This window comes from Cloeon dipterum, chromosome 4 (assembly GCF_949628265.1).
Source record: "Cloeon dipterum chromosome 4, ieCloDipt1.1, whole genome shotgun sequence".
Classification (NCBI taxonomy): domain Eukaryota; kingdom Metazoa; phylum Arthropoda; class Insecta; order Ephemeroptera; family Baetidae; genus Cloeon; species Cloeon dipterum.
Window position 1 is genome coordinate 3991824 of NC_088789.1, and position 20114 is coordinate 4011937.

Here is a 20114-nt window from a genome sequence, read left to right on the forward strand (position 1 = left end):
CTCAGCGCGTGTCGGGAAATTGTTATTGAATCACGCTAATCAGCATATAATCAAAAAGCCATACCGCAGAAAGAGAGAGACGCCGAGCAAACGAGCGGGAGAGACAGAGAGATGGCATCAGGATTAGTCACTCGAGCCGGCATTTGCATATTTCCATTAAAAGATAGCTCTGGCAGAACAGGCGTTCGTGGTCCTGTCGCCTCATAATGATGCTCTCAGCCCGCTGCGTGTTTCTCTCTCTCTCTTTCTCTCCTTCTCTTTTCTGCACGGCGCTCATTTCTGAATTTAAATATAATATGCAATAAAAGCGCTCTCGAAGGTGATATCATCCGCCTTCACACCTTGTTTGCTGCTTTCGGTGTTCAGGTTTCACATCAGCCTGCCCCGATGCTCTCCGCGAACTGGTCTCTCGTCCTCGCAGTTACACGGAAAGCGAGCAGCGCTGAGAGAATCGGCTCTGGATTCAGCAGCAAGTCGCGCAGTTGACAGTTGTAGGTTAATTACACTCATGTTGGGAAATAAGTATACAGACCGAGACCGTCTTTTATTGACTGCTTCCCAGAATCCGGTGGTCACTGGTTTTCTTTTACTTTGTTGCTTGTCAGATATGGGCATTCTTGACTACACCCACATTCCAAATACATTGCATCATTAAATTAGAGAAAAACTGAATGGCTCTGCCCTGTGTGGAAAATTCATTCCGGATGCTTAGCTAACTAAGAGTGAAATTCTGTGAGGAAAAATCAAATAACACGTTCTCGTGCTGTACTTAGCAGCTGTTTCGGCACCTCCAAAACAAAATTCATAACCGCAGTTTTAGCTGAAGAGAATTCTGATTCAGCGATTGTCGGAAACATAATCTGACAGATTACGAGCAATTTTTGTTGTTTCCTACGGTTTATTTTCTGATTCAGCGATCGTCGGAAACATGATATGACAGATTACAAGAAATTTTCGTTGTTTTCTAGGTTTACTCTGTTTAACCCTTACGAAATTTCGAAATAAACGTCTTTAAAGCTCAAGGAAAATATTTTGAGCCTCCTCCCACACAAGCCTCTGCCAGAATTCGGTCCAGATTTGCACCACAAAAGAGCTTTTGATCGTCAAGTGTAAAATCGCATGTGCTACAAGGCGCAGATATGTCGCTGGCTGATTTCTCTCCTCTGTTGTCTGCTCGACTGCATTTAATCTCGCTCGAGCAGCAGGAATAAATTGGGAAAGAGATGCGTTTTCTCCGGGTGTCACTCCAATTATGCAGAGGCATCCGCGGATGCAACCAGTGCGCGCGAGAGAGTGTGCCACCAGCAGCATTAACATGACAATGGCCCACTTGATCCAACACACGGCCGCCGCCGCCGCCGAGCGCGTTTAATAATATAAAGAGGGATCAGTACGAACCCCCGGCCGACCCGAGAACCTCCCCCAGCGCCCACCGAATAATCATGCATGCGTCAGATCCAATCTAAATTCACCAGCACTTTCTCAATGAACTTTTCATCCAATTCATCATTACACCCTGATAATCCCGATATTCATGCGCATGTGTGTACATATGCAATTCGCACTCACCCCCCCATCCACCCTCAGAGATCTTGCTGATTGCACGCAGTGCAGCAAAGAAGCGCGCAGCTTGTTGCTATGCTACCCCAGAGTAATTTTAATGGCCTTCGGCAAGAAGAAAAGTTGCTGCGCGCGAGGGTGGTTTTCTGCGATCGGGGGTTGCACTGCTGCATTTTTGGCACGCTCGCATCGAAACGAAAACTGCATCTGATCCGCTAGCCGGAGACATTAGCATTATGGGCCTCGGCGGGTTAAAAAGCAGTCGCCCCTGCCACTTTCTTGCCATGCCGCTGACACCTCGTATATAAACCCTCATCATCGCGGTCTTATTTTTACACGCAGCACGAGGACAAGCAGCAAGCAGTCCCGCAGCAGCCGAAAAATAAGCTAGCGAGTGCAGTAGTATATTTGGGTGGCGCAATCAAGATACAACCCCTCTCTCATGTGATAGCCCCTATTGTCTATCTGTGCGGCGAAAGCGCCGAGGATGCTGCTGACTCGAGCTTGATTTTCCAGAGGGTAACTGCCTGCTCGTTATGTGTGTCACACACACGAGCATGGTCCCCCCTAAAAAACACTAAAACATTGCTCCGAGCAGGACAATATAAATAAGAAGACGCTCGTTTGGCCCGCTGCAAATGAACCAATTTCTGCTCCGATGACAGATTTCCACTGCTGGTTATTTCTGATGTGCGCGCGTGTGTGTGTGTGCCGAAGGAAAAGGACGCCCCCTGGCTGGTCGAGGGCACTCCAAGGGTGCTTGCTTGTTTGTCCACGGTTTGCATTTATGGGGAAGGCGGGCCCGGCCGGCTGATCAAATCTTGTTTCTGGCTCGGCTTAAAAAACAATTTCGGGGTAGTTGAAGTGCTCGCAAATTCCTGCCGTCCCCCTTTCCCTTTGTACTCGTTTAGTTGCCGAGGAGAATAAAAGACGTCAATGTTGCCATCTCAGTCAGTCTCGCACAACACAATAAGACGGACAAATCGTAGCTTTACCGCTATCAAGTGTGCAATCTCAAGTTGGCACTCAAGGAGCTGATTCGTCACATGGAAGCACTAAATTTTTAATTGGTCGTATTTTCTAATTCTAATAGAGGATAACCCCATAAAAATTCATAAGGAATTTGTTTAAGTCAAACATTTCTTCCAACATGAATTTTTAGACAAATTGGAGCTGTTTTTTGTGTTTCTTTTCTGTTTTCTTAAAAGGCATTCTTAACATGTTTCAAATCAAGGAGTTTTCCGTCACATAAGGCATACACTGTTGAGAGGAATTAGAATCTACCATTAAAATGGTCAGTAAATTTTTGACATAATATTAATTTATTACTCTATCATAGCAGTGCTTGAAACTTCTCTTATTTCAAACAATCAAACCTAAAAATTAACGCTAAGTTCAAGCCAATGCTGCAAATTATTTTCAATCGTTTTACTACTTATCAATCTTCCTATAAGAAAAAAGTATTAAGCATTCTTTTAATCTCAGAAATCTCGGAGAGGCTAGGAAAAAGTTTGCCTTGTGGCAAAGAAAAAAAATTACATTCACTTTGATTGGTGCAAAAGGTGAATCGAAGACGCAATATTCGTACATGAAAGAGCGAAGCAAACACCAATTTAGCAAATTACGAGTCGGGAAATGGTAGAGAGAGAGCTCGCCTTACTGATGCTTTTTGGCTCGTTTTTTGCTCCTAAACCGTGCATGCGCGCAAGTAAAACGAGTACGTAGGTACATACACTCGTTCTGTATGTTTGGCAAAGCAAGCGCCATTTCCTGCACTTTTGATTTTGTATGCAAAGTTGCTGCTTTGATGAGCGACAAAATTCCGACGCTGCTGCCATTACACACGGCTCGCGGTGTGCATGCACGGACTTTTTGTCGCGGCGGCGTGCATCTGTGTGAGTCTACAAAGCAAAGCAAAGCGTTGGCTGCACGACGGACGAGTGGAAAAATTGAGTTTCATTTTGCCACTTTAATGGAGTCTGTGTGCAAAAGCTGCACTGCTCGGCGGCGGATCCTGCCGCTTTTTCTGCTCCGACTTTTTGCACGCCAGCAGCCGGGGGTAATATTTTATGCTAATATTTCTGCACACATCCTGCAAGCAATTCCAACCGTGCTAGCTGCGCTCGGCAAAAAATACGCGCACGTAATACACATGCCGTAGATGGCGGCCTATACCCGAGACGCGATGGAGCGCAAATTTATTTATAATGTTATAGCTGTGCATGTGTGTATTTGCAGTGCATTGACGCCGCGACGCAGAGTAGTGCACAAACTGATGCATTACGAATTCAATTTATCACCCACGGGGCGTCTTTTGTTATGCGTTACTCGTTCCAGCGCCAGCGCCAGCACGCTAAGTGCAAAATATTTTCCCTCTTCTCTAGCGGAGATGTTTACCTTATGCGCGCAGAGTGCGTTCCTGATGTTGTTAGACTGTGCGTAAAAAAGATTAATGCACTTCACTTGCGAAAGGTACGCGAAAGAGTGCATAAGGGTTTTAGTCTCAGGAGTATTTTATAAAAATAGGATAGAGCCTCTCGAATGCAATCCTCTGTACTTGATGCATATGCAATTCATGTTCATGGCAGAAGATGCTAGAAAGAATTCTGCGAAAATTTGTCAAAATGAAGTTAATCAAAGCACCCAAAAGAGAAATTGAGTCTTTAAACAGCACGGCCAACTTTAGTTATATAAATTGGGCTGTCCAACTGTCCACTGGGCTTTTCATCCTTTTAAAAGGTACGTACAAATTAGCCCCCTTTTGTGCACCCGCGCCGTCATCCAGTTGCCATATATATGCATGTATGAAAAAACGCTCGCGAGCAAATCCCTGGCAAGCTCCACTTTGCTCGGGCAAATATGCACGTATAAAAGTTTAACGCAGACACAAATGATTAAATCTGTCGAGTGCAGCAGCGAGCTAGCGTTTTCGGAAACAGGTAGTTCGCTACTGCCCTTGCCGGCCGCTATTTATTTAACAAAGAGAGCTGCTTGCCGGCGAAAAGCGTGCATGCTTTTTTACTCACATACTCGCCGCTGCTGGGCTATCCCGTATAAATATATTCCACGAGAGGGGGGTGTGAAAAACTGGCCACCATTGTCAAAGGATTTCAAGGCTCGGTATTAAAATTGAATAAATTTAATCCGTAAGAGTGGTTTTTGGTTGCGCCAAAACAAATTCTTAGACTTGGATTCTTCATGACCACAAATTCAACTGAGATTTATCATTTGAGTCCCGCGGTGTTTTACGGTTATCCCAGTGCACCTCGATTTAAGATTTATTGTCTCTCTCTAGCGTTAAAATATAAATTCTGATACAGCTAAGCCGACTATTTTGCACATCCCTAGCCAGAGGAGCCGCGACTGGCCAGCCGGCAACTAAAGGATTCATACTCATATTCATGCAAATAAATCTGAGAGTGAGCAGCAGCAGTGGCAGCGGCAAAAGCACCCAGCGCACGCTCACACACACATATTTGAAACAAGAGAACGAACGCTCCCCGGCTTTCGAGGCAGTGCACATAACAGGAAGGGGATTACTTTTTAATCTCTAGTATAACGCGGCCATTGCCTGCACACAAGTGCTTCGTGTATTAAACAGCCCTCTCGGCATGTGCCGCGTGTGTGTATATGCACTTGCACGCTGCAGGGTCAGAAACTGTTCGTACGAATACATGGGAACTTGTGCAAACATTTGATGCTGTTGCCGGAGACGACGCTTTTCGCACAAAATATCGGCGCAGTTTTATGCGCCGGTAATAAAAGAGCGCAGGCTATCGCTCTTGTTTTAACTACAAACGCGTCATCAACGCTCCGTTTTCAGCTATTTGCAAACCCACTTTATCCGTCCAGCAAAAAAGCACTTTTCCAACCAGTTTTACTGGCCATATTTTGTATAAAATTGTATTAAAGGTGTCATTTTTTTTAAACTTAAAAATAATTAATATTTCCCAATTCATGTGCATGTAGTTGCAAACATATATGTGATAGACTCTGCCAAGTTGCGAGTTTTCGCAAAATCGCAGTTTTATACGGAGCAATAAAAAGCAGGCTATCGAGCTTGTTTTACTACAGAGATGTCATCAACGCGTCAATTTAGCCGCGGATAATAACCCTATAAGAAGAGGGTGAAATAAATTTAATGCCAATAAATATAGATTACGGCCGCGGCGGTGGTGGCGTCGGTAATCCGCAGAAAAATCCATTTTCCCCATGTGCCGGTGATAAATCTGCACTCGCATTAACATAGTTCCGATTTGCGGGGATGAGGGCGGAAAATAAATTCAGCCGCCGCCGCCCACGCTAGAGAGTATGGTCATCGGCGCAGTAGTTTCACTTTGAGATAATAAAACACAAAGCAGCGCAGGGCAAAAACGGAGGGCAGTTTTGCCATTTTTATTCCCTTGTTGGGTAAAAATGTCATCACGTGTTTCATAAATCACGGCAAAAATAAAGGGATCTAGGGTGCAAAGCCTGCCGTCATTTTCTTATATATTTCGGCACGCATGCTACCGTCGAATTCTGATCAGGCCGAAATAAATTGCAGACGTTCTCCGGCAAAATCCTTTATATGAATGCGTTGGGAAATAAGCAGCCGCGATTCTATTTTAGTGGCAGACAACACGCCAGAATCGACAAAGGACCGCTTTGCGCGGATTTCGAGCAAGGTTTCGCGACCCTTCTCATCTTTTCCGACACACACGCATGTGTGCCGGAATAAAAAGTGCCGAATTTCGGATCCGCGACGGCACAGAGGCTGCTTGACAGACGCACAGCATGAATGGGCGCTCGTGAAGGGGGATGAATGAATTCTGCACGCCCGCGAGTACAAATCGATACAAAAGGAAAGAGCAAAAGCAGTCTTTTGTCATCATCCGCCGACGCCTCATTAATTATTCCGCGATAATTTTTACCAAGGCCGTCTCGTGATGAGAGAGAATACATTAAATTTGCCAACAGTCTGGGTGAAACGAGCTGGTGACTGCATAATTAGCAAGAGAATTGGATGATCTCCTATTCCACTGTTGTGAAATATTGCAAATTAAATAAAATCAGAGATATTTTTAGTTATTAAACAAATTTTTTTTTAAGTCTGGTTCTCAGGATTCTCAGAAGCTTTGCAAGCAAATATTATTTCGCGATAGATAAATTATTTACATCGTTTGGAGTTAAGTTATTTGGTTTCTGAGATTTGCATCTGCTCGCAGCTCCCATGTTAGGATTATGCATTAGAAACTACGAATAATTAGGCAAACAACGACTTTAAGCTTTTCCCGCGCAATTAAGGTGCGCGTGCTTTATGACAGAGTCCGCCGCGGGTAACACGACTAGGGCTGCAGCCCACGCATAATGTTTATTCGCGCATATAAGCCAGAATTATTTCAAGTTATGCTAATTATGCGCAGCAGGTATTTATAGCGTTGCCGACGAGCTGGCTTAGGGCGATTTTCCTTATTTCCCGTTCGCAAAAGCTGCACCGGCAAACGGGGACACATGCACATACACGCGGCAGCAACGCGCACCCCTCGGCGTCATTACTTTGCATTAGGCGCGGAATTTAGATTGATCATGCCGCCCAGATTGAATTTATGCTCCAACTTGGCCTGCTTTTTTCCTCATTTTCGCGCACGGCCGTGTAGGGGAGAGATGCAAAGTTGGCCTTCTGCCGCCATTAAAAAGTTGCTTGGCTCTCTTTTCCCACTGTCGACGCCGCCGCCGCCGCCGACGCCGCCGTCACGGATATTTATTTCTCTTGAAGCAAACTTTGGTGATTTGCGATTAAAAGTTTGCTTTTTCAGGGATTTAATTTTACACGCGACAAATTGTTTCGGCTGAACAACTACATTAGCCCGAATTTCGGCGAGGGGAAATGAGCCATATTTATCAACTGGAGTACCCAAGAATTTTAAAAAGCCGATTGTAAGATTGAATTCAGTTCTATGTAAACAACAGAACTTTTCCATTCCACTCGTTGATTAAAAATTGAAATAACTTCAATGTTTTTTTCTGATGGAAGCATACCTCAAGGGCCGGCGCGTTCAAAAAAGGCTTTTTGGCCAGTGGAGAGTGTTGTCAGATTGACGCAAAGTTTCCGTGCCGAGCTGGTTCAAATTAAAGCTTAATTAATCCCTCCGTGCTGCATATATAGCAGTGGAATTTCCCCGCCGAGGTAGAAAATCGAACTCGACGCACTGCCAGTTGCAGCAACGCATTTCAAAAGCGTGCTCTCGCAGCATAAAGCAGGAGCAAAAGTCATAATTAATCAGCTACGCGTAAAACCTAATGAGGGTCTCTGTGAGAGAGCAAAAGAAAAATAGCTGACCGAAAGAGAACAGCAAAATGCACTCGCAGTGCACACAGAGCACCGAAAGTGTTTGCGAAGGTTTTTTCTTGGCGACTCATTAACCGGGCACGCGGGGCATAATAAAAATAGTGCGAGCGCAGGCAGCCCTTATCGCTGCTCCACTTTATCAGCAAGAGCAAGCACTTTTCTGATTACAGTGCAAGCTTTAAAAGTTTATATTTCATGCATTGTGCTCCGTGACTCATTAGCACACACACGCTTTTTTGCGTTGGTGCTTGTTATTGGCGCCACCGCCGGCGGCCGGCTTCTAGTTTTATGATTTTCTGCTCGACGTAAATATTTGCGCGCTGATGCTTTTTAGAGAGACTTTTAAATGTAAAAACGGGTAAGATTCTTGTATTTTTAGATTGGCAGGCTATTTCTTCAGACTCCAAGGAATTTGTTTGGAGAAGTTTTGGGAATCTCATCAGAGGAATTTCATATTTACGAACAGAATTTTGTTTATATTTCAAACCTAATCTCTAAAAAGCATTCAGTTCTTTTTAAGAAATATCTATTAAAACCGTCTCGAAACGATTATCTTTGAACTATTTTCCAGTTTAATTAGAGTTCCAAATCGTGGAGTTGCATGAAATTGTGCCCTAAGGCTGCATGGTGCTGAATAAGGAGAGTTTTATTTCTCAAGAGAGCGGCTAGTCGTCCGGGACGATTTAAATATTGAAATCCACAATGGCTGGAGAAAGGGCAGACTATAATGCGCATTATAATATCTTTTCTACGCAATTGCAGCGGCGGCGGCGGCGCATCGCCGTAAGAGGCAAGGCGCGCGCGACAAAAATGGAGTTGGAATAGGCAATTACATTTTGTATTCAGCCAAGCAAGTGCACACGTACACGCGCTATGCGCCGTCGAGTGCGTCTCTCCTTTTTTTTAATTTGAAAATGCGCCACAGAAAATGCCTCCATGCTCCATTTTGCCGCGGAATAAAACATTGAACCCGTATCTGCCTCTCTGTCTGGTTTCGTATGTGCGGCTACAACAATTTTTGCCGGCGTGTGAATGTTTTGCAATCTATACTGACCAAACAATATTTTTAAAAGTTGAGGGTATAAAAACTCTCGCCGTCCTCGTGCAGAGGAAACAAAAATATGGTGGAAAACTAACTGTGGTCAGGCATCTAAACTCGCTCTGCTGCTGTTTACGTCTCCTGATAAAGATATTAAATGGCTTTGCTGGTTTTCAGAGCGAAAACAAATTGTCTTTAAAAGCCATAGAGTGTTGACGTTTTTTCCTCGCGTAGAGCACAGCACCGCAGTTTCCTTTTGCTGGTTTTCCGCCGAAAGATAACATCAGCACACATATAGTGTTTGGTTGTGCCTTGATAACACGCCAGATTTCAATATATATGCAGTTTTCTAACACAAAATGTAAAAATAAATATACTCTCGCCGATGGACGGATGCGCTGCGCTCGCTTGATGCATAAACTGTTTGTCGGCACATGATTTCCGCAACATGACAATCAAAGATTAATTGCACATCACAACAAGCTAGGATTTGCTGTCCGTCTGTTTGAAGCAATGAGCTTCATCGAAACTAATACCGCACGATAATTCCTCTGCCGCGAATAATCTGATTCATCATCGACCGCATTTTTTGCACGCAGAGCAAAATGTGCGCGAAATTATTCATTTATGGTTCCATTCGGCGTGTAAAATGCAGAAGCATATGGCGATGCCTTTTTTCGATTCTGCTCTGATAGTTCAATCAACTGCTGACCGGCGTCATTTATTTTTAATGCATACTGTGGCACAGCGGCGTCTGCTTTGGAAATCATTTTCGCGCGCTCACCAGCACGGCAGCGGCAGACTGAGCGTCTGGGCAAAAAATCGCCATCAAACTGGACTGGCAGGCAGATAATGCATCCGCTCTCTCGTCACAGAATTTTATATGCAGCATGCAGCGAAATGCCGGCTGGAATGCTTTTATTACGGCTCCGTTTTATTGGCTTTGTTGCTTCTCTACAAAAAGGAGAGACTGGCACGTTGATTAAATTAACTCGCGTGATGAATGCGCTGTGAAAACTAGAGATATTAAGTTTTTTCCTGGAAAATTAAAATTGCCGGCTGCTCTATTTAGAAAGAAATATTTAGGACTTGATTGATTAATTGCTCCATTTCGTGAAATTGCGGAAGCCATTTATTGTCCTCCATTTCAGATGGCTAAAGTTTGACATTTTAAATTTTGAGGAACAAGCGGCTCATTTACTTTGTAAGCCATATATTTCAATGCACCGATTTAAAAGTCGTCGCGGCGTGCTCGCTTGCGTTCGTTCGTCTCTTTAAAAGCATCCCAAGTGATTTAAGCTACGCTCTCCCTCTCGCCGACCGCATACACACATCCAGATGATACATGGAGCCATTACATAACTCGCTGGATAAGGGTCATGGTGCCAGAGTAAAATTACTTCCCACACACAACAAGATCACACGCGCGACACATCAGACTGGAGCATATTGTGTGTGTGTGCGCGCGCGGTGCTCTTTTTACGCTTCCTCCTCCGCGTCGCAGAGTCAATATATGTGCACAGTTCTCGTCCGACTATCGCAAAGCGCGTCTTTGATCTCGGTGTATAAACACCCAGCCTCCGCCAAGACCGCGATAATTAGCAATTTGCCCTCCGCTCGCGATAATTACGCTGTTTGTTGCACGCGACGGCGGCGGGCAAAAGCAGGTGCAATTATTTGACATGTCGATGGCCGCCGGCTGCTTTTATTTATCCACGTCGATTTATTTGCAAAACACACTGCTGAGGTTTCCCGCCGAACGTTTGCGGATGGGTCGCTTTTTGACGGACTTCACCTCAAAGCGCAGGCAGCAGGGGCGCTTAAAAATATAAAGGGGTAACTGCGCTGGGAATAACTCCGCTTTGATCAAGTGTGGGTCCTGCTATCGCAAATATATAAAAGTTTGCGGTCGGCATTGGTTATATTTAATGTAAAATCATTATTTTGCTACGAGAACTCGTTTGCAAAAGCTAAATAAGCTGTTCTGTGATACAAATTAATTAACTGAACATTTGTGCTTTGATGAATGAAAAAGGGTTGTCGCTCTTTTGGCGAATCAGCCTGTGGCTATTTGAGCGAAATTGAATGAAATTGATTAACAGAGCGGTTTTTAGAAGACCGAATTTCCGGCAGGCTGCTCTCATTTTGACCCTCTAAAAAGAAAACACAACACTCGGGTTTTTAGGACTGTCGATCCCTAAAATCCTGCGGGCCTTAAAAGGGTTGATTGTCTAAAACTCGCTCTCCGCGATTAATCAGAGAATGGCTTAAACAATTCAAGATACAGTGGCCACAGTCTTTCCCATTCCTTTCTCTCATTGTTTGCTGCCGACAACTGGGAGTTTTCAATAATTTCCAGTATGCACAATCAACAAACTCGGAACGAACAATGCCGGTTGCTTTCAGCGCAAGCACGAAAAAAAGACCAAACAGAAATTCCGCCTGGGAGTTGCGGCACAACATAAAACTTCCAGCAGCCTATCTGAAAGAGAGCCTCAAGAACGGCGCGGCAACAAAAAACGCGAAAGATTTTAGTCTCATCTTTTGATGCAGACAACTTTGTCAAGGGCTTTAAAAGTACTGGCCTGCCTACATGCGCGGAATTGCCGCAAACAAAGGTGGCAGGCAAAAGGTAAAGCTCTCAGAAGAGGCGATTCAAAACATGAGGCCTTTCATTGCACAGCCAATTATTGTAATTAACTATAAATACGACGTCTATCCTCTCAACCACATTTTTATCCTATCTTGATCAAGATTCTAGAGATTAGAAAGACGGAAAGAGAAATGCTATAATCCTATTATTGAACCGTTCCTCTTCTTCTATTTTTTTTCATATAGGATTGCAAGAGATTTACTTTTTTTAGTTAGGTCAGGTTTTACATTCTTACTCGATTTGCATGGCGCGTAACGTGCCGGTTAGAAAACATAATCAGATTGTAGCCACTTGTGATCCCAGCAGAGCGGTGAAAAATAAATGTAGTGGTGCTCCAGCAGGCGGGCAGACGTGGAGCTTTAAATATCCAAACAATATTGCCGCTTTAAATAAGCTAGCCTGCCATTGACCTAAGGGAATAAACACACACACACACACACACACACACGCCGAGCAAGAAAAGATGGTCCAGCTAGCGAGGGAGGCTGCTTGGCTCTGCTCTGCTCTGCTGTGTGTTGTGGAAAAATGGTTCTCAGACGGCGGCGTCACCGTTGCGATGCATTCGGCGAAAATCGATATCGCCCGTACACTAGGCGGCAGCAGCACTCTCCTCGCGGAGCAAGGACGATTTTTCATCCTAACAAAAGGTCTCCTCGGGGAGATTGGGACAGCAGAAAAAAGCTGCAGCAATGTGTAATGAAGCTTCATATAAAATATACTGCCGCCGTATAGTGGACGTGACGCGCGCGCTGTCAACATTCATGAGGGAACCGCCGCCGCCGACATTCGGCCAATAAAGAGATACACGCCGGAATACCTCCACTTGATGGCCGAGCTCGGCGTCAAATAAAAGCATGGCTGACCGAGCTCTCGGCAGTTTAGCGGCGATTAAGCCGGGCTTTTTTGAATTGCAGGATTACTTGTAGTATGAGAGGGTCGGCTGTAAAATCGGCCGGGCTTGGAAACGTGCTGAAAGTCGCGTGCTTCACGATTCGCAGCGTCGCCGAAAAAAGTTAAAAGTGTCTGGCCCGGCCTGTACAATCTTGGGTCCTTCGTCAAAAAAGGAGACGCCACAGTCGTTTCAGACTCTCAATTCCAGTCTGAAAACTATTTGTTATTACACTCCCGGTAATTTCAAACTCAGCTCGCTGCCTAGCGAAGGGAACTAAAGCTCAACGGCGTATAGTATTTTGCCCGATGAGAAAATCAGCCTGCTGTTTCCTGCTCGGATTTATTAAGGTCTATTCTCGCTGCTGTGAAAATATTTACGACGTGATAGCAAAATTTAGCTCATAGATGTGGAAACACGTCGGCTCGTCGCGTATAAAACCAATGGTGTGCATTTTAAACAGCACACACGCCGGCTGGAGCGGGAAAATATCGAGCGCAAATAGCGCCATTAATATCAGTCGGTGCTTTAAAAAACGGGGCTCAATTCATCTCGCGCGAGAATCAATATTCATTTCAAGCTGCACGGGGAAGTTGATTTACAACCTTCGTTATACCAATAAAGTAAAGTTTACTCTGCCACCGTCAAAGTATGACACACGCGGGCACTATTTATATTGCAACGGACGCACATCCTAATTGGATCGGCACCAAGAAGACAATATTGGGTCAATTAACACCCGAAGTTTTTCTCCGCACCAAAAGAAGAGTTTGTTTGTTTTGATGCAATTATAGTGAGCTGTTTTTATCAACGGCTGGCTGCGAGTGCGTACATCCGAGTGTGTACACGAGACTTATGGCACTGCCTGTGCTACAGATATGGAAAAGATCTTTCATTAAATAAAAATAAACAGCTCTCCAAAAGTTTTATCGCGCCATTGAGTCATTTTACAAGTGTGCCTTCCTGATATAGAAAGCGGGAAAATTTTATAAGCATATAGAGTACTCCAGAATTGGATGCACTTTGAACTGTTCGTTTCATTATCTGCGTTTGATCAAAAGGCAAGCTGCACCATTTTTTATTGGATCGCCATCACATTTTTATTGGTGCATCACGCGGAGGGTTGTTGTAAAAAGTGCTGTTGAGATTTTCCCACCGCGAGTGGAGAGATGCACTCGTTTGCATCGATTTTTAAATCAAGGCCTTGATTAAGCCAAGTGCTCCTAACTCGATGCGGTTTCTTCGTTTCCCTCGTGTCTGTGCGGACAAAATACGAAAATTACATGGCAATATCGACTTTGGCAAGCGAGAGAGAGAGAGAGGAGAAAGGACGGTGGTAATCTTCGATAATCCAGATATCCGAGCGTGTAGCGACTTGAGAGCAAAATGCGAGTTCTCTCTTTCTCTTCTCTCCGTCGTCTTTTCAGGCGGACGTTTCCCTCTTTTCTTTTAAATTCGTCGGCGTGTTTTTAAATCAAAACGAACGTACATAGTTCTCGAAGCGAGCACTCGCACGCTCATTCAGCACAATACACAAAGAGGCGAAGTAAAAATCCGGCCGTGTGCACCGCACAATGGCACAAATTCCCCGAAGCCAACCTGCCTGTTTCTGCACACTGCCGGCATTATTTTCCACATCCACGTGAATCCTTTTCGCTGCAAATTTGCCCCATATATTAGCGCTCAGCATGCTGCAAAATATTCGGTGAATATTCGTATGTGCAGCGCCGCGCCGCTGATTTTAATGAGACGCTCTTTTCGCTATCTGTGTGACTCATTTATCCATTATAATTTTGATGGCATTCGAGAGCTCGATATTTGCCTGCCATTTATGGTAAGGTCGGCCTGATGCTGTCTGTCTGCCTCTCGGTGCTCGCCAGACGACTTTGCTGTCTAACAAGTGAATGTAGCACACATACACTGACAGTGGAAAGAGCACCACTAGCAGCAGCAGCTCCGACAATCGACGATTTGAAAAATTGCGTTCGATTTTTTTAAAAGTCTGCCTTCTTTGCCTTTCGCAATAGGGAAAATTAAAACCAGACGAGATAAAATCTGTCATATAATTACTCACGATGAATGTAAATGATGGCGCAGATCAATTCCAGTCGTTTTAATTTTATTTATTTCTGCGTGACATGTGGTTGAAAGTGTAGAAGAAAACACTATGATAAATTTATTTTAAATCTCCTATGTTATGATTTATGATATGACAACCGGTACAGTTCGATCAGAAATGTTATAAAATGTTAATTTCACTTCCCACATGAACATATATGGAAAGAGCCGAAGCTCATTGTCAGTTTTCCGAAATCGAAGTGATAAAATCACCAGCCATATATGCACTCTCAGCAATTTACAACCACTCTTTTATATAATAAACATAATTGTGCCGCTCGGCAATTAATGTGCGTCAAATAAAAATGAAAGTCCGAGCGATAAAATCGCGCCCGGCGAACTGTCAAAGAACTAGTCAGTGCAATAATTTCAGGTAAGGATGCTGCGCGAGGAGGAGAGCGAAACGTCTCTCCATGCTTCTTTTATGGCCGGGCCCAAAGCAATATGCTATAAAGTTTTATACCCCAGTAATACTGCGAGAGCGGAGGAGAAGAAAAACTAAATAAAAACACAATCGAATATAATGCCAGCTGGCCATATGTTTCGGAGCAGCGCTATACGAATTCCTTTTTTGCAAATGCACTTGCTCGCGTATACAATTCTAAGAAATTGATTAATGCCCTCGCGTTGTGGTGAAACTCCGTTCAGTGACAATCCGTCGAGTATATATATGCGTGCGTGTGTGTGTGTGTTTAAAGAGGAAATCTCGTCGGCACTAATTGAAATCCTGTGACTCGAGCTGGCAGCGGCGGTAATTGAATGTTCATGGAGCAGCTCTCGGACCAGCCTCAGCGTCGGCTGGCTGTGGCCCACTTCTTTGCCTCTTTTACTCGGCAGTCATACCCTCGGTAGCGTCTTGCCGGGCAACTTCCATCCTCGGCAGAATAAATATTTAGTTAAAAGGGCCAGATTTTTTATTAGCACTGCGCCTGCGAACCGTGCATAGCTCTTCGGCTTTAAAATTGAAAGGAAGTTTGCCCAGGCAGACCTGCTCCGAAGCTGAGAATATGCGAAAGCGCAGGCAAATAACAATTTAATCCAGCACCTTTTTACACGCTCCAGACTTGTAGAGTTTCGTATATAAATAAAAATCTTAAATTAGCATTTTGGGTAAATATTCATGAATAGCGGGCTTTCAGAATTTTATAAGGTTGGTGTTGCAGTTCTTTGATGGGAAAATTTTCCGTGATATACTGCGTACGTTTACTCAAGTGTATGTTAGCATAAAAGCTAAACAATTTTTTGCTAAGAAAGTAAGTTTCAAAAGGGCATCGTGTGTAATTAAAATGCTTTTTGCGCTATGGTGATCCATATTTTATTCTGCAAACTACTTCTTGCATCACGAGTCAAGGCTACAAAATTAAAACTTTCAAAACAAACATTTCCACTTCCAATGTCAATCAGATGAAGTCATCCCCAATACATTTACGAGCAAACACAAACAGCATTAAGTAAAAAAGCTTTCAGACACCTGGGTCAAGGTTAAGTGATTTTGTCGCCTAGAGAATTTGACTGTGAGACTTCAAAGTTTTTGGACAAATCACGATCGTTGCAACAGTCAAGAAAGCGTGGGCCCAGCGTCATTGTTTTTGCATCTAGAACGTTGACCTTTTTCACACGCAGAACGGAGAAAGAGGAATAAGATATCCTGATTGTGAGTGCACTGCACACTCTTTTTTAAAACGCAGTGTCTCGAAGTTAAACACACAACGAGCCTCTCTTTCTCTCTCTCACATGAGTATTGTGATTAAGTAACACACACACTCACGGACAACAGCAGGTAAGCAGAGTCGACAGAGGGGAAGTAAATGGGAATATGTAAAGCGTGACCGATAGTGAGTGACCTGCCACCGGAAACAATAAACGTGAGGGGAAGAACAGACGCCGCGACACTGCACCAGGATATAAATATATGCGCACGCCTCAATTTATGCACTTTCCCATAAAACAAATAAGCCTGCTGTGCGTATGCGAGTTTACAAAGCGCGGGAACACAAAAAAGGTGCATCAGCGGCCGCAGCAGGTATATTAACCTCGGATGTTTCCTTTCGCGTCAGCTGACTGGAAAATCAGTCACTTGGAACGCTCAAAACAAAAGAGTTTCGTTGTGGTCACTGTGTAACATTTATCGGGGTGCATGTTAGCCACTGTTATTTAACCATTTTGAAATTTTTGAAACACATGAATAGAAACAAAAGTAAGGAATAAATCGACTCTTAAGACATAGATTTCATTGACAGTAAAATAGGTGGGAAGCAAAATCAACACTTTCAGTTAAAATTAGCTTAAGTATTCTGAGAATTTGAATTACAAAATTTTTCGCTGTCTAAGAATTGAGGAAAAACTTATTAATATTAATGGAAATGAGATAAGTGCGATATAAAGCTGACACTATCAGTGAAACATGTCAAGCACATTTTAAGGCTCGGCGATTTGCAAAAAAAAAATTGTTTTGAAGGGCGCTGATGTGTGAATTTTCATGTTCATTCACGCTGGAAACAGAATAAATTTTCTTTTGCTACCAATATTTATAATATTTAATATAAAATAAGTGAGTGATTAATGCTCCGAGCCTGGTACCCCTATAATGCATGAGGGCTACCATTCAAAGGAGGACCAATTCCAAAAACCAATAATTTGACCGGAAAGGGAAGTATGAGGGCAAAAACGCTCATTATCGGAAGCTGCTCAATTTTAGAGACCGCAGAGGTTCCGAAAATCGAACCAAACAGCCGGGCGGATGAAAAAGCAGCGCAGCCAGACACAACAATAAATATAAATCATCACCTCGTAACCACATCATTATTTGCCGGCCGTCTGGGAGAGAGTGCATCAGGTATTACAAAACACATCTGTGTTTATGACCTCGAATAAACTTTGGCTGCTGCATTCTCCGGCAGGCAGAGAGAAATGCTCAGGTCGTCTTGCCCTGAGGCCGAAAAGTCGAAATATACGATGCGGTATGCACCACAGCTGGATGGTGATTTAGTGCCGCGCCACAGATGAATTATTACCAGCCAAAGCTGCTTTCTAAATAAAAACGGCGCACTCGCGCACCTCTATTTTTTAATTCAATATTCATTTATGCATAGCTAATTGCGGTTAGATTCCCATGACACGTAGAAAATGAGCAGAGTGATCGCTAATGAATGAGTTTTTTCACCGTCTCTTTGATTCGCAGTCCTTATCAATCACACGCTCTCGTGTGTAATGTGCGCGCGCTCTTAATTGGCGTGCCTTTTTGACTTTTGTGGTCGCAAGCCGCTGATAAGTGCTATTTTTTCCTGGTTATGCCAGAAGGGTTTCGATGTTATCTCCGCAGGCAAGTTTGTAGGCTTATATTTTGGGCTATAGCTTAAGAAAAGTGTCACCGAATTAATTTTACAACCGCCTTCATTCCTATTTGAGGATGCTCAGTCGAGTATTTTTAAGTAGGAAGCTAAATGTGTTTTTTAATGCAAAACGAAAAAGCTTTTTTCTTTTGTGTAAACAACAATAAATGATTACGTTCAACAGTATTATGTATGGTTGCTCAATCCGATACACGTTTTCTGCTTTTTATAATGGAATGTGTGTATAAGATGGATTTTAGCTCGTCACACAGCGCTGTAGGTAAACAAGACTGCTGCAAAAAGGCAAAGTTTATCTGTCTCATATCTGAAAGACAGGTGATGGCAGCTCCTCAGAGCACCTTTTGCCTCTTGGTTCTTAGTTCGCGCGATAACATCTCTAATATAGTAATTTGTCAGGAAGCAAAGAGGAAGCACCTGCACAATTGCTGATAGTCCGAGTGCGGGCCATTTGCCGCCAAAGCTGTTGGTTTGACCCAGTGACTCGGCGCCACAGACGAATTCCGATCTCACGTGCTCGGAAATGTCAGATTACCTCAAAGTATCAGTCCATCCGCGTGATCGGTTTGTCGCATTGAAACAATGAAGAAATTTTCGTCCCTAATTTTTACGCCTCAATGAATTTCTTGTTTACTTCGTATTTTACTTGTTTTCCGTTTTATTTCGGTGCCTATATTGAGTAAAAATGAAATTTTATCCTGTACCTGATGCCAATGGTCCTCGAGGGACGGATTGCCAGAGAAGAAGCCAGTGTCGTGGACGGTCTGCAGTTCCTGAAAGATGTTTCCGCTGGGCAGCACATCCATTTTGGCAGGAAGTCAAGTTTTGCAAAATCCGCAAGCGAGAAACGGTCGGCGCCGAAGCACGCAAAAAACCAACCAAGCACTAAACAATCAAATTTGCTCAATCAGACTGGTCCGAATTGGGCGAATTCGGACGACACCGCACTCGACAGCACTTGGGTTGACGCGAACGAGTGCACCGGCAAGTCCGTCGGGGTCGACACACTGCTCAGGGTGCACCTGAATGGGCAAGTTCACTCTCGCGCAGATGTCAGAAGACAGTTCCTCGCCATCGACAAGCAGAGGGTGCGGAAAGGTGCCGGTTTTCAGTGAAGAAACGCAGCGGACAGGGCGCTCTCGAGCAGCGATAGGCACTCCTGGACAGACCCGGCGGCCGGCTAAGACTCGACTGCTGCTGCCTGCTTGCCGCCAGACAACGGTGCTCGCGACGCCAGCTTCGGCCATCGCCCGTGCGGCAGCACCGAGCGCCGCCGGCCGCATACGGACACGCGCACACCGCGCGGCTCCCACGGGGTGACTCGCCTCGCCTGCCTCGGGGGTGCGTTCCCCGCTGCGTGGGGGTGCCAGACCGCCAGCTTCCATCGGGTGGGTTTCCCTCAACAATACGGAAAATGAACGCGATCGTGACCCTCGCCAGCCTGCCCGCCCGCCGGACCAGCCGCGCGCTGCGCTTTTCGCATGAAAAATCCCACCAATTATTAATTGAGCTGCTCATCCCTCAGAGTTGTTTTTTGTGCGGCCACGGCCAGTGTTATCTTTTAGTCTATTATTTTTACCAGGAGCCACGTAGCATTGATATTCCATTCAATTTTAACCATTGTGCTATTTTACAACCGACCTCATTTCCTTATTGTTAGTGCCATATAATTTTTTTTCTCATCTTCCTGCAATAAAACATGACGTGCATGCTGTTAAATTTTATTTTCTGAATTTACTTTTGATACGCTCTCTAATTTAAAATCCGCTTGTAAATAATTAAATCCAATTTTTTACGCCTGATAAAAACAAGAGCAGGTTTTACGTTTAAAATCCTATATACGGTTAATAAAAAATCCACTTCTGTGGTTAATATAGTTAACACCCCTGCTCGGCCCGCATATTTTTAATATGCGCCGCGGCGAACGTGGGAATATGAGTGGATCTACATCACGCGGAATCTGCTCAATTAGCGAGCAATTAAGCAGCCTTTTGTGGCTGGGGGAATGTCCATTTTTAACGAAGAGAGAGAAAACTGGAGTGCGGTGGGTTTCATCTCAGAATAGACAGTCGGTCGCATGCATTGACCAACATTTTGCAGGGGACCATTATATGCAGAGTTGAGGTTTTCGACCCGCATCTTACCAAAGGTGAAATCGCGATTCTGTTGCAGAC

The 20114-nt window shown here is 44.2% G+C and overlaps 1 protein-coding gene across 1 annotated transcript in view; it reads right to left on the reverse strand.

The window, feature by feature from the left end:
• The window catches only part of LOC135944600 (Krueppel-like factor 6), a 249643-nt gene extending 230498 nt beyond the window's left edge, over positions 1–19145 (reverse strand). Inside the window, exon 1 of the mRNA XM_065491657.1 lies at positions 18645–19145. Coding sequence (XP_065347729.1) covers positions 18645–18746 — 102 coding nt within the window. The 5' untranslated portion in view covers positions 18747–19145. The remainder of the gene's footprint in view (positions 1–18644) is intronic.
• Positions 19146–20114: the final 969 nt, after the last annotated feature.